The 15661-nt window shown below is 43.2% G+C and overlaps 1 protein-coding gene across 5 annotated transcripts in view; it reads right to left on the bottom strand.

Moving 5' to 3' along the window:
- LOC122783837 (collagen alpha-1(XII) chain-like) overlaps positions 1-15661 on the bottom strand; it is a 106397-nt gene that overhangs the window by 62516 nt on the left and 28220 nt on the right. For all 5 annotated transcript variants that reach the window (XM_044048725.1, XM_044048722.1, XM_044048726.1 and 2 more), the window contains exons 14-23: positions 12724-12990; positions 11034-11226; positions 10394-10518; positions 5949-6098; positions 5712-5831; positions 5459-5623; positions 5181-5327; positions 4752-4897; positions 1842-1971; positions 1170-1315 (exon numbers count right to left, since the gene is read on the bottom strand). In XM_044048725.1, the coding sequence (XP_043904660.1) occupies positions 1170-1315; positions 1842-1971; positions 4752-4897; positions 5181-5327; positions 5459-5623; positions 5712-5831; positions 5949-6098; positions 10394-10518; positions 11034-11226; positions 12724-12990 (1589 nt within the window). The remainder of the gene's footprint in view (positions 1-1169; positions 1316-1841; positions 1972-4751; positions 4898-5180; positions 5328-5458; positions 5624-5711; positions 5832-5948; positions 6099-10393; positions 10519-11033; positions 11227-12723; positions 12991-15661) is intronic.

Below are 15661 nucleotides of genomic sequence, written 5' to 3'. Positions count from 1 at the left end.
CACAGCGCTATGGTCGTTGCACACGTCTGCATGTGTGAGTGAACACTACGTGAGTTTATTTACGTGAGTGTAAATAAAGCGTGTCTTATATGTTCTGTATGAACATATGCGTGTGTGTGTGTGTATATACAGTACACACATACACACACACACATGTAACCAGAGGTGTGACACTCTCTGGTTTGTGTGGTCTTTGAAGAAACGAGTGCCAAAAAACAAACATTGATCCACACACATGCCCCGGCCTGAAGGGAGCATGTGAGGGGAACGTTCAGAGGAAGCATTAAAGGGAGTGTCCAGAGGGAGCCGCAAAGGGAGGCATCCAAGAGAGATTTCAGGAGAGGAGTCCTGAAGGAAGTGTCCAAAAGGGATGTTCCTCAGAGAACATTCAAAGGTACCACCAAAAGGAACCGTTTAATGGTAGGGAACTTCCAAAGGGAGCACACCAAGGGAGTTTCAAAAGGTGTGTCCAAAGGGAGCCTCTAAAGGTAGCACCAAACAGGAGAACCCTGAGGGAACAGACAGCACCCTTAGGGAGTTACAAAGGGATTGTTCAAAGGAAACATCCAAAGCTAGTGCCAACAGAGATTGAAAAACAGGCGCACCCTAAGGGAGCTTCCAAAGGGAGCACCCTAAGGGATTGTCAAAGGGAGTATCCAAATGGAAAATCCAAATGTAGCACCAAAAGGGAACCTCGAAAAGGAGTACCCTAAGGGAGCTTCCAAAGGGAGCACCCCAAAGGAGTTTAAAAAGAAAGTATCCAAAGGAGCATCCAAAGGGAGCACTTTTAGGGAACTTCAAAAGGGAGCAGCCTTGTGTAGTTTTAAAGGGAGCATCCTAAGGGATTTTCAAAGGGAGTAGAGAATCCAAATGTAGCACCAATAGGTAGCTTCGAAAGGAGCACCCTAAGGGAGTGTCCAAAGAAACATCAAGGTAGCACCAAAAGGTAGCACCAAAAGAGAGCTTCTGAAGGTAGCACTACTAAAAGGGAGTAGCAAATAGGAGCTTCTTAAGAGAGCATCCTTAGGGAACTTATAAAGGGAGCATCTTTATGATGTTTCAAAGGGAGCACATGTTGTTCTGATTGTTTGTTGCTCTGCTCCCTTTAATTTAAGAATCTTATAATCTGAAAGGGTCGAAACAGGTTCATTTGAAAAGCATTTCTTTACCTCATTATCCAGCTGTGGCTCGGTGGCGTTGATGGATCTGTACAGCAGCATGTAGCCGGTGGCCCCGGGAACCCCGTCCCACCTCACCCACATACTGGTGACACCCTCATTGTAAACGTCCATGTTCTTCACGGCGGACAGCGGCACTGAGAGGACGGAGACAGAGACACACACAAGCGGGACTCGGTTTAGATTAGGATTATGAGAGTGGCGACACTTTATGCCACATTTAAGTTTTATTCACAGAACTTCAGTATGGAGAGGACAAAGTGCAACAGCTGTTTTTTTGTCTCCTTTGTCGTCTTCAGACCAAAAAACTGATCAAGCTGGAGTAATGTCATTTCTCTGATACATATCAAATGTCTGGAAGAGGATTTTGGCACAAGACAAGGATAATGTTAGAAACAGACCCTGTGACATTAGGGGTTAGATAATCTCAGACTGTCCCACAGAGATCATAAACGCTGGTGTTTTTGATGTGTAACAGAATATTTGGTGCCTTGTGTCATGTTAAGGCTCCTGTTTTTGTACAGCTTGTTTGATTGATTGTGATTTCCTTCAGGGATTAATGCCAAAACCCAAGAATAACACAGCAAGGTTTCTGCTGAGGAAATGTGATTTAGCTGGACGCTCAGGCGCCGTGGTGAGATTATGAGGAGGAAGCAGACTAACGGGTCGTCTCGGTTCCCCTCAGAGGTTCGCTGGACTCCTCGCCGACCACGGCGTGAACACTGACGACGTACTCTGTGAGCGGAGTCAGGTTCTCCAGCACCGTGGTGGTCACCGCCCCGTCCACCATCACCTGCAACCACAGACGCCAGATTATTATTAGGATTTAATCCAATTAGGACACATTTCTTTGTCAGTGGACATTTGACAATTTAGTCAAAGCACACAGAGGATACGACAGCAGACGATCCGAAACCAGTTCATACGATTTCATATATTATTAAACTTTACATATATATATATATATATATATATATATATATATACATACATATATATACACATAGTCAATTTCCCAGTGTGGGATCAATAATATCAATCTCACCCAATCCATTTTAATGTGGATCTAATCTAATCTAATCTAAAATAATATGTTCTAATCCGATATAATCCACTCTAATCCTGAAGCAATACAATACAATTTAATGCTACGTAATCAAAATCAAATTTCACTTAATCTAAAATAATCTAGTCTAATCTAATCTAATCTAATAAAATATAATCCAGTGTCTAATTCAGTGCAATCGAAACCAATCCCAATCTCATCCTATCAAATCCAGTCTTATCTCAATCCATCTCAACGCTATTCCTACCCAATCCAAATCTAATATAATCTAATCTCATGGTTTCATTTATTATTTAAATTCCCTGTCAAACATTATTGTTTTATCATTTTCCTTTATTATTATTATTTCTTAGACTTTTTAAATGGATGTAGTGTAAAGATCTACAGTTTTACATTTTAAATAATCCACATTATACTGCATAATCCCTACTATATCAATGACTGTGTATGTTTTTGTTCAAAGCGCCCGCTCCTCGTCTTTTGTGTTTTTGGAGCTCAGTTCTGAACAAAACCAGAGCCAACGTTTTGTTGTTTTATGAGACGGCGTTTAGTTTTTCTCGTCCAGGAACAAAAGGATGGACGTGAGAGCAGGTCAGTGAGTAGGAAACGCTCCAGCCGCTAATTACGGTGCCATTATCCCAGGAAAAGTTCTCTGACTGATGGCACGATCGGCTCGAGACAGAAGACGCTCACGTTGATGATGATGTAGCATCTGAGAATGAAGCTAATGAGGAACACAAACAGTTTGTCAGTTACAGAAAAACAAAGTCTGTGTGTCTCCACCATGAGGTCATTCAGACGGGGGTTTGATGACAGTCCAGTCGTGGACTGTCGCGCTGCGTTCGTGCTCTGGCGGGAAAGTCGTCGTCATCGTCGTCATTGTTGTCGCCGACGTGTGGGACGTTAAAAAAACTCTGTGCTGCATTCCTGAACCATCGCGACAGGAAAATCAAACCCAGAGACGCAACAAAGAAGAGGAGTTGTCGTACCTGCGATCCATTAACTCCCGACGCACATCCACGTTGCTCGCATTCTTCCCACAATCAAGAATTCTGTGGTTTTGGTTAAAAACCATGTGCTTCACTCTTTCTTGAAGCAACACCTGCAGATGACACGCGTTTCTGCTCCGTCTGTTTACAACAACAGCAACGTATTTTTACTGGGTTCAGAAGAAGAAGAAGAAAAAAAGAATATTTGGCCTTAATTTGACTGACAGATTAAGGGATTAGACAGTGAGTGTTTTGACAGCGCAGAGACGCATGTATCAGTCGCATGTTTGCATTTGTGTTGAAAGTAGAGATGGCAAACTTGAGTATCTACCGATATCACAAACTTGAGTATCTACCGATATCACAAACCCAAGTATCGACAGATACCAATATCACAAACCCAAGTATCTACCGATATCACAAACCCAAGTTTCTACCGATATGACAAACCCAAGTATCTGCCAATATAGTATCTACCGATATCACAAACTTGAGTATCTACAGATTCTTCCCTGATTAAAGCAGAAATAAAAACATGACAGAAATGATTTCTGTTTGTTTTTGTTGGTGATGACGACGTGTTTCATGTATTTCATATTTAGTTTCTATATACATTATATAAATATAATGTTTGTATTATTTGTGATTATTATTATTATTATCATTATTATTATTATTATTATTATTATTATTGTTAATAAACAGTGGCATTTTGTTAGATTTGGGACAAAAAAGAAAAGAAAATCAGTGAAAAAAACCCAGAAGAAAATAAAAATAAAAATAAAAACTGGCTTCTTCTGTAAAAAGTAGCATCTGCGTTGGCTGAAGACAAAACTCTAATAAAATGAAATACTTTGTTCACTTCACTGTCATCTTACGTTTATTTATTCATTTATTTCACTGTGTTTTGGTGAATATTTTCCTGAACCCGAGGCTTCGTGAGTGTGTTGAACTCTGACCTTCTCTTCCTTTAGTGGCTGCTTGTAACTGAGGAATTCGCTGAGCTCACGACAGATAAGACCCAGCATGTAAATACCATATATCACATGTCACATGTCATGCTTCATTCAGGCTCCACAGACAAAGACGAGGCGACGCGTGGAGTCAAGTCAAGTCTTTTCTACAGTCAGTTTAAGTCTATGATATCTTTAACATCTTCATCTTACTGTGAGACAGGAAACTGAAGTTTGTAAACCACTCACTCTCCCACACCAAAGCCCAGTGAGAAAATCAGTGATTTTAGCTGGCGGGGACACAGGAGCTGCTGGTCTACTGCTGCCTCGTGTGGTCACTTTGAGTCACTGAAGTAAATCTGAACAAAGCATTTCTGAAGCTGAATTGACAAAATAAGACATTTGAACTTAGTGATGGAGGCAGCAGTGGATCAACAACTCCTGTGTGCTGTGATGTTAAAATCCCTGGTTTTCTCTATGGGCTTTGGTGTGGTCAACACGACTTAAATATGGACTGTGTGTGTGGGAAGTGATCATGGATTGAATAAAATCCCTTTCCTCTCACCTCATAGCTCGGTCCTCCGGCCGCAGCCGCGTACACGACACGGTATCTGTCCACGGGGCCGCCGGGCGCCGTCCACGAGGCTCTGAAGGAGTAGTGGGTCACGTCCGAGGTCACCAGGTTGGTGGGCGACTCCACTCCTTCTCCTCCTGAAAGGACGAGATGACGGGACATGTCGACTATTTCACACGGTGAACTCTGTCGCCACAAATCTGCCGCCGCGCTCTCTGTGCGCTGACAGGTGTAAGTAATTCATGTACAGATAATAAACACTGTCACACACACAGGAACTCTGTCAATAAATCAAAAAAACGGGTTCTGTGTGGAGTTTTAACCCTTTAGTGCTCGTGAGGCACAGCTCAGTGCCACAGGTGCCACACGTGGTAATAACGTGTGTGATTCTAGGTCACATGGTCAGGCTCGTGTTCCCACCTGGACCCTTGACGCTGTTGCACAGGTTGCTGCTGAGGTCGTCCACGATGTCCACGAGGAACTTGAAGTCATTGACGTTGTACATGTGGATCTCGTCGGGGTCGGTGGCGATGGACCTGAGCTCGTTCTCGTCAGCGTTCTTCACACCTGCGAGGAAATAAAACAATTGTTCATGATGCTAATGCTAATGCTAACGCTAACGTAAAAACAACAACAAAAAGCTTCTTAAATGTGAATATTTTCTACGAGATTTTTGATGATAAAAAATCTCGTCTCACCGATGGCGTAGAGCTCGATGTCGCTGTCTCTCAGGCTCTGGGAGCTGACGACGATCTCGTCCTGAGACTTTCCGTCAGTGATCAGGACGCCGATCTTGCGGGAGTCGGGTCTCATTCCCACCTCGGCTTTGAAGTTGGTGTTGAGGATGTAGGTCAGAGCCATACCTGCGCGCCACAGACACAGAACTCAGACACTGAACGCGTCAAGCGTTGTGAGTGGTGAAGTGAGGAGTGGGCGTCGCCGTGAAATCACCTGTCATGGTGTTCCCGCCTTTGTAGGGCAGCCCGGCGATGGCCTTCTGCAGCGACTCTTTGTTCGGGTGAGTGTTCAGGTGCCACTCGGTCTTCGGGTCGCCGCTGTACTGAGCCAGAGCTGCGGGGGGAGAATCAGCGGGTCAGTGGCAGAAGACGCTGCAGCGGTGATTACACCAGCAGAGGGCGCGCCACTGTAAACACGGCGGTATGAAAGGAGGTGATCGAGCACGGTTACCGATCTGGACTCTGTCAGGGCCGATGTCGAACACGCTGACCATGCGAGAGATGAAGTTGCGGATGGTTTTGAAGTTGATGCGGCCGATGCTCCAGGAGCCGTCCACCAGCAGCACGATGTCGGCCTTCGCCGCCGTCTTACACGCAGCTCCTGCAGAGCGACAGTGAGGAGGAGGAGGAGTGAGAGACCAAGGACGACTTTACGAAGTGTGGTTGTATACGCAACACAAAGGCAAGAGGACGAGCCTGAGACACGGAGGCTCACGCTCAGTGGAAACAAGGACCAAATGGTTTTAACCACTTACAAAGTCATCAAATCCACGTCAGTTTAAGTCTTTGATATCTTAAGAACGCGTTCACGTCTTTATCTCACTGTGAGACAGACTTTTGTAAACCACTCACTCTCCCACACCAAACCCCATAGAGAAAATCAGTGATTTCAGCATGCGGGGACACAGGAGCTGCTGGTCCTCTGCTGCCTCGTGTGGTCACTTTGTGTCACTGACATAAATCCAAATGCAGGTTTTTTAAAGCCAAATTTTACAAAATCAGACATTTGAGTGATGGAGGCAGCAGTGGATCAACAACTCCTGTGTGTGTGATGTTAAAATCACTGATTTTCTCTATGGCCTTTGGTGTAGGAGAGTGAGTGGTTTACAAAAGTCGGTCTAACAGTGAGATAAAGACGTGAAACGTGTTCTTAAAGATGTCATCTCATGTAGACTTTATTAAGTGGGTCTTTTGTTAAGTTTTTCCTCGTGTCTTCACTGGCAGCGCGTGTTCTATGCTAAAACTGTGGGTTCAGAGCGCTGCGCACAACCACACTTCAGAAAAACATCTTAACCGCCTGCTTTAATATGAACCAATCCATATTTGAGAATGTGTGTGTGTGTGTGTGTAGAGGAGGAGGAGGAAGTGTGTGAAGGAGTGAAGAAACATCACAGTGCAGAGGACAGAGGACAGTCATATTTTACACAGCGTTTACATCACAACACACAGAATTCACACAGGTAACAACGTGGCGTAACAGCTGCAGGTTCTCTGCTCTCCTCCTCCTCCTCCTCCTCCTAAGCCTCTTCTCTCTCTCTCTGTTTCAGTCCAGGACAGAGTGGAGTGAGTGGTGTGCGACCTCGCAGTGACACTGACACGGTGATATACAATGCCTCAGCACATTCCTGCTGCACCTGTGGGGTTAAAAAGTGTCCTGTCCTGTGTGTGCAAGTGAAGACAGGTTAGCACACAAACCATGGGATGTACAGTATTTGTGTGTGTGTGTGTGTGCGCATGTGCGCACGCTCAACCATGCTCGTGTGTCGCTCCGCCGCTTGTTAATAAAAACAGATATTGTTATAAACAGAGGTAGACGACGACGACGACAACTGTGGGTGAAATAATGTGGGCTGATAACGATCAACCAGACCATAATTCTGACAAAACCCCAGCAACAGTTCTGGATTATTGTTTTTGTTTTTTTAGAAGATTCTCTTGAAGATACGCTTTTCCATCGCACAGTTCGGACTCAACTTCCAAAGTTCCAAAATCTATTTATAATTCCAAAATCTACTTAAAGTTCCAAAATCTACTTAAGGTTCCAAAATCTACTTATAATTCCAAAATCTATTTTGAGTTCCAAAATCTATTTTGAGTTCCAAAATCTAGTTAGAGCTCAAAATCTACTTATAATTCCAAAATCTATTTTGAGTTCCAAAATCTAGTTAGAGCTCAAAAATCTACTTATAATTCCAAAATCTATTTAGAGTTCCAAAATCTACTTAGTTATAATTCCAAAATCTATTTAGAGTTCCAAAATCTACTTAGAGCTCAAAAATCTACTTAGAATCTACCCAAAATCTAAGAAAAATCTACTTAGAGCTTCTACTTATAATTCCAAAATCTATTTAGAGTTCCAAAATCTACTTAGAGCTCAAAAATCTACTTATAATTCCAAAATCTATTTAGAGTTCCAAAATCTACTTAGAGCTCAAAAATGTACTCATAATTCCAAAATCTACTTAAAGTTCCAAAATTTACTTAAGGTTCCAAAATCTACTTAAAGTTCCAAAATCTACTTATAATTCCAAAATCTACTGAAAATTCCAAAATCTACTTATAACTCCACAATCTACTTATAATTCCACAATCTACTTAAAGTTCTTTAATCTACTTATAGTTCCAAAATGTACTTATAGTTCCAAAATGTACTTATAATTCCAAAATCTACTTAAAGTTCCATAATCTACTTATAGTTCCAAAATGTACTTATAATTCAAAAATCTACTTATAATTCCAAAAACGACTTAAGGTTCCAAAATCTACTTAAAGTTCCAAAATCTACTGAAGTTCCAAAGTCTACTTAAAATTCCAAATTCTACTTATAATTCCACAATCTACTTAAAGTCCCAAAATCTAATTTAATGTAATTTTCTGGTTACATACTCATACTTTTACTCTCCAAGGATCTTTGTAAGCTACTTTTACTCTCTAAATATCTTTGTAAGGTACTGTTACCCTTTCAGTATCTTTTTAAGGTACTTTATACACTTTTGTCTAAGGCTTTGGTGTAAATAACAGCTGAGGATCCCATAAAAGCTGATTTGAGGCCAAATTAGCTGGGATTATAGCGCAGATGTAATATAGTGCAGATGACGTTGTGATGTTACATTTTACATAAAAATCACAACTTGGTTATCTTATTTTCCCGCTCTAAGTCATTTCTGTGCCTAAACTTAACCACGTTCACTCATTTTACATCAGAACAGCATCACAGGTGTTAGAAAACATGACATTTAAATGTGAACCCTGATTAAGGAACACTTTATCAGTGTGGGAATGTAAATTTATTGTAGGGGGAAAAGGTTGTTCATATTAAAAGCCTTGGATCCAAGACATCTGTGTAGTTTAAAAAACATGTCAGAGTTAGACGATAAAGTTGATTTCTCAGAAATGTCACTTTAACTAAACAAACCTCTCGCTTGTTTTTACCTCCAGGACTTTCAAACTATTTCAAGACTCTGTGGAAAAAGAGTCGTATTTACGACACGTCAGAGCACAATCGCATCATTTACCGTCCCAACTCCAGAGGAGAAAAGACATTTTTTATGCTGTTTATGACGTTTTTCTCAAATTTTTTGTACATTTCTGTCATCTTTTTGCAAATGTCTCTAACTCTTTGTAAATTTCATTCATCTTTTTGTAAATTTCTCTAATTTTTGTAAATTTGTCTATTTTTTTGTAAATTTCTCTTATTTTTTGTAAATTCCTCTCATCTTTTTGTAAATTTCTGCCTCTCAGTCTTTGTAAGTCTTTGTTTAACATGGTGTAATATTGTTTTGGACCCACAGGCCTCCGTAGTCTTAGAGAGTAAGATCATTTGAAGTGATTAAAAAAAAGATTCTTGCTGAAGATAACGTTGTGTGATTCAAAGAAACTGTTGCTGGAATTGTGTCAAAGTCTCTGTTTGTAGTTTCTAAATGACCTGTAAGAATGATTTAGACTCTGGTGGCGTATGAAGGACGCTGCGCGGCAGCTCTGCCAGAACATATGGTGAGAGGGGAACATACGTGTTTGGATTAAAGCAGCCTTCAGAGTGAAATGTCGAGGACGCGTCTGGCCTGTTCTCTGCTCTGTGGGCAGTCGGTCACTGGGTCTGCATCACATTAGAGCAGGAATTACTGCCCAGGGTCAGAACTGCCATCAGAAGACAGGTCGGCTCTCTGCCAGCAGGAACACAAGAAAAGCCAGATTTTAACCACAGAACAAAAGACGCGCTTGATAATATTCTACATCAGTTTAAGTTTACGATGTTTTAAGAATCTCCCACACCAAACCCCATAGAGAAAATCCCTGATTTTAGCTGGCGGGGACACAGGAGCTGCTGGTCCTCTGCTGCCTCGTGTGGTCACTTTGTGTCACTGAGGTCAATCTGAACAAAGGATTTCAAATACTGAAGTAACAAAATAAGACCTTTGAACTTGGTGATGGCGGCAGAGGTGGATCAACAGCTCCTGTGTGCTGTGAAAAATCACTAGTTTTCTCTAAGGACTTTGGTTTGGGAGAGTGAGTGAGTTTATGAACGTGGCTAAAATCTGCTTTCCCTTGCATCACTGCTTCATCCAAGTGCAATTAAACTGTCACTTTTAACGCAATGTCGAAGATTTTGATCGCTCTGAATAGAATCTGATGTTAAAGTTGCGATGAGGCCGCGAACGACTGACGCGTCGGCGTAAGCGTCAACACTTCAGCATTCCACTGAGGTCACTCTGCTCCAGACGGGGAAAGCCACAGTGCGATGAATCATCATCATCCCCCCCGACAACAAATAAATATTGGACTCTCTGGCCTGGTACTAATCCAGGCGGCCCCGGGATCAGAGAGCATCTGCTCTGCAGGCCCCGCTCTGCGGTGTGTGAGGTGCACTGTGGTCGGTCCGCGGTGATCGGCTTTTACCAGACGGGCGGAGAGGAGGCGGCTCCGGAGCGTCGGACAGAGTCGTCTTCTCCTCTCCGGCCAGCGGCGTGCTCTCCCCGCCGTCAAACATCCCAAACACGGCCACCGAGTATTTCGTTCCTGCCCTGAGGAGAACAAAACAAACTATTTTACTTTAATGTCAAAGGAAACAGGAAATCCAGTTTCTAACGACACACAGCAGCCATTCAATTCATTTACACTGATTTTTCAGGACTTTCAGTGAGTACCTGTGTGCAGTTGCTATGGTGATGATGAAGCGAAGTCGCCTATTTTTTTTTTAGCAACAAACAGAATCGTTATATTTATTTGTCTTAAAGTGTGTTTTTCAGATGTTTTTTGTTGTTGTTGGTAGCCAGTATTGTTCGTAGATGGAAGTGGAAGGAATCTGAGAAGGAGGCGGGGCTTGAACTGAGACACAGTTTATATTTTCACTTTTTCAGCGATTTTCTCTAATCCGCACGGAAACGGAACATTCCATGAACGATCTCTTACGCTGCAGTACACATGTCGGGCCTGTAGGTGGCGCTGTAACGCTGCCACACAGAAACAGAGAGAAGGACTAAGGAAGATAAATCAAAGTCAGTTTCAGCAGATTCACTTAAACTCGGGCAAAGTTTACCTGAGCTCCTCCAGAACCACGGTGTTGTCATAGGGGCCGACCAGCAGCTCCCCGAGGTCGATGTCGTCCCCCGTGGGGTGAAAGGTCACTTTGTAGCCCCTGACCCTTCCCGGCGCTGGATCCCAGGTGACTCTGAAACTGTTCCTGGTGGGTTCTGACGTCTGGAGGTTCTGTGGACTTTTGTAAGGTGACACTGGAACAGGAAAGAGAACGCCGGGGCAGGACATCAGGACAAACAACGGTAAAGTGTTTTTTTTTTTTCAAAGTTAAGCCACGACTTCACACATTCAAGCCAGTTTCTCATTAGTCCATAATACAATTCCTTGGACCCGGTGTCTCGTGTTAAGAAGCCCAGTGTCATGCCGTGTGTTAGTCGTGCTAGCTTGTGATTGGCCGTGTGTTTCACTGTGAGTTTAGTCGTGTGGTGGAGGGAAGTGTGCGTCTTCAAACCTGGACCTTCATTCTCGGTGGAACGACGAGAAAGAGCTCAACGCAACGCTGATGACAACGCCACGTTTGTTTCCAATGTAGCATGACTCAAGCTAGCATGACCCGTTTGTAATTAAAAGTCAATAAACCCTCATTGTCTTAAGGGTAGGGTTATATCAGCGTCTTCTTAATGGAAGCTAGCTCGTTTACGCAGAAAGTACGATTCGTTTGGGGAGGTGTGAATGCGCAATTGAACTTAGGGGTGGGTCTCGGAACGCTTCAAGTGAAGCAAATGCAGGAAGCGGACTAAGACTGGGACCGTTGAAACCCCCAACTGAGTCCAGCCCCCCCTACTGGAGTCAAATCTGGACTCAGGCTTGGCCTCAGACGGTTGAATCCGCATGTGAAGACACAACGAGCTACGTGATACATCTCCTCTGATCGAGTCATCAGTCATCATCTACCGCTTTATCCTCCACCAGAGGGTGATAGGCGGGGTACACTCTGGACAGTTCGCCAGTCCATCGCAGGGCCACACACATTCACTCTCACACCCACTCCCACGGTCAATCTCGAGTGTCCAATTCACCTAATCCCCACATTGCATGTTTTTGGACTGTGGGAGGAAGCCAGAGAACCCACGCACACACGGGGAGAACATGCAAACTCCATGCAGAAAGGCCCTTGTTCCAACCGGGGCTCGAACCCGGGTCTTCTCGCTGCAAGGCGAGACTGCTAACCACCACATCACCGTGTGGCCCCTCTGATCGAGTGTTGGAGAAAATAATGAATGGACAGATTGATTCGATCGATAATGAAATCGTTGACTGCGACGACTTTCTCGTTGCTTTGTCCAAACGCTGGTGTTAAACTTTTGTTCACACTGAACGACGCAGACACAGAAAACCACACATTTTTTGCTTATAATAAAGTTAAAGTATTTGAACTTAAAGGTCCAGTTTGTAAGAAGTGGTGATATCTAATGACGAGACTGAGGACTGCGACCAAAGAGGACTTCTCCCGTCAACCCTCCCTTTCCCCAAGAATGTCATCAGACTGAAAGGTTTCGGTTTCTTTTGTAGCTGAATTGTGAGTAAATAAAGAAATTGCGCGATACGGCACCGCAGCCACGATGAGGAGATTCTTCACGTCGTCCCACCGAGGACAAAGTCCTAAGACTGAGCTCAGGTTTAAGCGTCTTGGTTTAAGAAAACCAAAGTGTGGTGTCTCTCGCAGAGGGTTGAATTATGGACCAACGTACGTGTCGTTCCTACTCCTTGCCTTGCTTTTCCTTCCCCGCGCTTGTAGATGGGCTGGACGGCAATGTCGTAGGTGGTCTTGGGCTGCAGGCGGCGCATGACGGTGGACGTGACCCCGCCGGGGATCTTCATGACCAGCTCCCTGCCACCGCCCACCGGGGCGTACTTCAGCCGGTAGTTGACCACCTTTCCCGGCGCCGCCGTCCACGTGACCTTCATGGTTCGCTCGGTCTCGTCAGACACGGTGAGTTTTTTACCAGCAGCAGAGGCTGAAACAGAGAGTGTGAACACATGATTAGTGTAAACACATGATTTAGTCCCAGTCCAGGAAATATGAGCAGTAACCAAAACAAAGGTTCAAAGGGGAAGGCAGGATGTTTGTGGTTATTGATCAAGACTTCTGCTCCTCTTGTATCCATGAGGACATCTGAGCCATGACAGGAGACGTCGGCTAATTACAGATCAGCTAACAAAGAAACAGAGGACAGAGGGGGCGCCTCCTATTGGCTGTTCTACTGAGCCACAGACATCTCCTCAGCAATAACTATCTACATCAAAAAAAGAAACCTTAACTACATTAAATCTAAAAAATCTAAAAAGATTTTCGGGCCCTTCGAGCCTTGAGGAACCCCACAATTAACAAGACTTCTGCTCCGACAGAGAAAGAGACGTAGACATCGCTTCAGCAACAAAACAACTGTCGACATCGCAATGAAAACCTCATTTAAATGGAGAGGAAAAAAGTTTTGGGGCCCAAAACTGAGCCTTGAGGAACCCCCACAATTCTACTTTTAGCTTTCAGATTAATATCAGTAAAAGAAAGAAGAAGATTTAAACCAATATAAAACACAGACTGAGCTCTGATTTTCAAAATAAAATCACAAGGAAAATACAAAAAATTTTTGTTCATTACTCAGTTACCTCGGTAAGTTTGTGGTACTTTAAGCCACTTCCTGTCCACAGTTTTTAACGGATCGTTGTGAAGTTTAGGATGTGAGGTGATCACCCAAGTATGTTCCGATTACATTTTAGTAAGAAAAAAAAACGCACTGGTGATGTCACAAAACATGGAATTTTGAACAATTCCCATTGTCTTATTAAGGGGCAAAACTGTAAAATATCTCGGTCAAAACTAATCAGATTTGAATGGGATTGGGTGTGTGTGTATAGGACCGGACTCTCTTCCATCAGACCAGGTTTCGTCCGGATCTGATTTAGATTACAGATTTGGCGGCAAATTAAATGAAAAGAGTGTGGATGTTTATATCTCAGGATGAATTTTGTCATGTTTATGTAGGATTGTAATGTTTATAAGCAGGAAAAGTTTGATCCAGATCCAGAAAGTTCTTCTGGATCCAGTGGATCAGAACGTAAAGATCTCAGGTGCTGGTTTGTAAAAACACAAGTGACAAAGTGTTTAAATCCAGGGTTACACAACAGCGAGGACGAGCCTTTAATTCCTCGTTTATTCTCGTCAAACGTTGATGTGCAAAGGTTTTTTTTTTTTTTAAATCACATCCAACAGAAACAATGAGAAGACTTTTTAAAACAAATAAAAGCCAGCTTGTAATGAGCCACAGTTTTTTTTTTCCAGATCGGTTCTTGGCGACAAAGGAAGACAGAATTTACACAAGCATGGAAAACATTTGAATGGTTTTATAAGTGAAACCAAACCGAAGCACCTCGGTGGAGCTTTGACTCTGACTTCTCTGTGATATTATTGGTGGAAACCACAGCCTGAGTGACGGCAGATAAATATAAGTTTGTGATGTGGTGGCAGGTCCAGGCCAGAACAAGGAGCACGAGAGAGAGCGTTGATTTGCTCTCAGAGTCATTTCATTATTGTTACAGCCATTGTCCGTCTGTCGTGCTGGCAGCAGAGTGGAGCTGTAACCGTGAGCTTTCAGCCAGAACTAACTGCTTATGAATTAGCTTTTTTATCCAGAAATGATTAGAAATGTTCCCTTTTCCTGTCAAAGCACTGTTCCAAAGACGGCTGCGAGTGATTTGAAACAACGACGCTGGATTTCTGCGTTTCAAACCACTTTGATTTCACTCTGGGGAAAATAAAAAATGTATTCATGGAAAGAAACACGGCAGCGTCTTAACTTTTCCATTAAATTTGAATAAAATGGGAGCGAGGGCGGACGTAAGCGTGGGTGAACTGAGATAAACCTCCGCCGCGTGTGTGTGTGTGTGTGGGGAAGCCCGCCTATGTCGCTCGAGACCCTTTGATTTCCCATGTGTGGATAACGAGAGGAGAGTGTTGACATATTTAGAGCGCGTCTCGTCTCTGAGTGTGTGTTACGTCACACACACACACACATCGTGAACTCACTTCAGACCTGCAGGTTGAAGTTAATGTGAATTGAAAACGGAAACCTGAGAAGGTTGCGAGGTGACGTGAACTCTCAAACATGATTTTTAGGATGCAGTGAATCTACTTGTGTTTGTGTTCGTGTCACATTTTCTTCCTTTGTAATCAAACCACAGAGTTTTCTGCCAGACGTCCGAATGGCCTCGCGCGCCGCATTAGCCACAGAGTCCAGAGAGGGGAAAAAAACTCAATCCGATTTAAATCACACACGCCATCACATTCCCCACCTCTCAACTTTATTAGACAGGAAAGCGGCTAATCGCAGATCAGCGAACAGAGAAAGAGAGGGCGCCACCTAGTGGCTGTTCACATCAACATCGCGTCAGCAACAACCGTCTACGTCACAAAAAAAATGTATTTAAACCTCATTTAAGGGGAGAAATTGAGGAACCCCACAATTCTATGTTTAGCTTTCAGATTGATATCAGTAAAAAAATAAGATTTAAACCAATATAAAACATCAACTGAGCTTTGATTTTCAAAATAAAATCCTGTCTCAAGCTGTATTTTTCAAAAATGTTCAGCTTTGTTCTGCTGTTTATTTATCTGTTATTTATCTATCT

The sequence above is a fragment of the Solea senegalensis genome, linkage group LG17, assembly GCF_019176455.1.
Source record: "Solea senegalensis isolate Sse05_10M linkage group LG17, IFAPA_SoseM_1, whole genome shotgun sequence".
NCBI lineage: Eukaryota > Metazoa > Chordata > Actinopteri > Pleuronectiformes > Soleidae > Solea > Solea senegalensis.
This window is presented reverse-complemented; position numbering and strand designations above follow the sequence as displayed.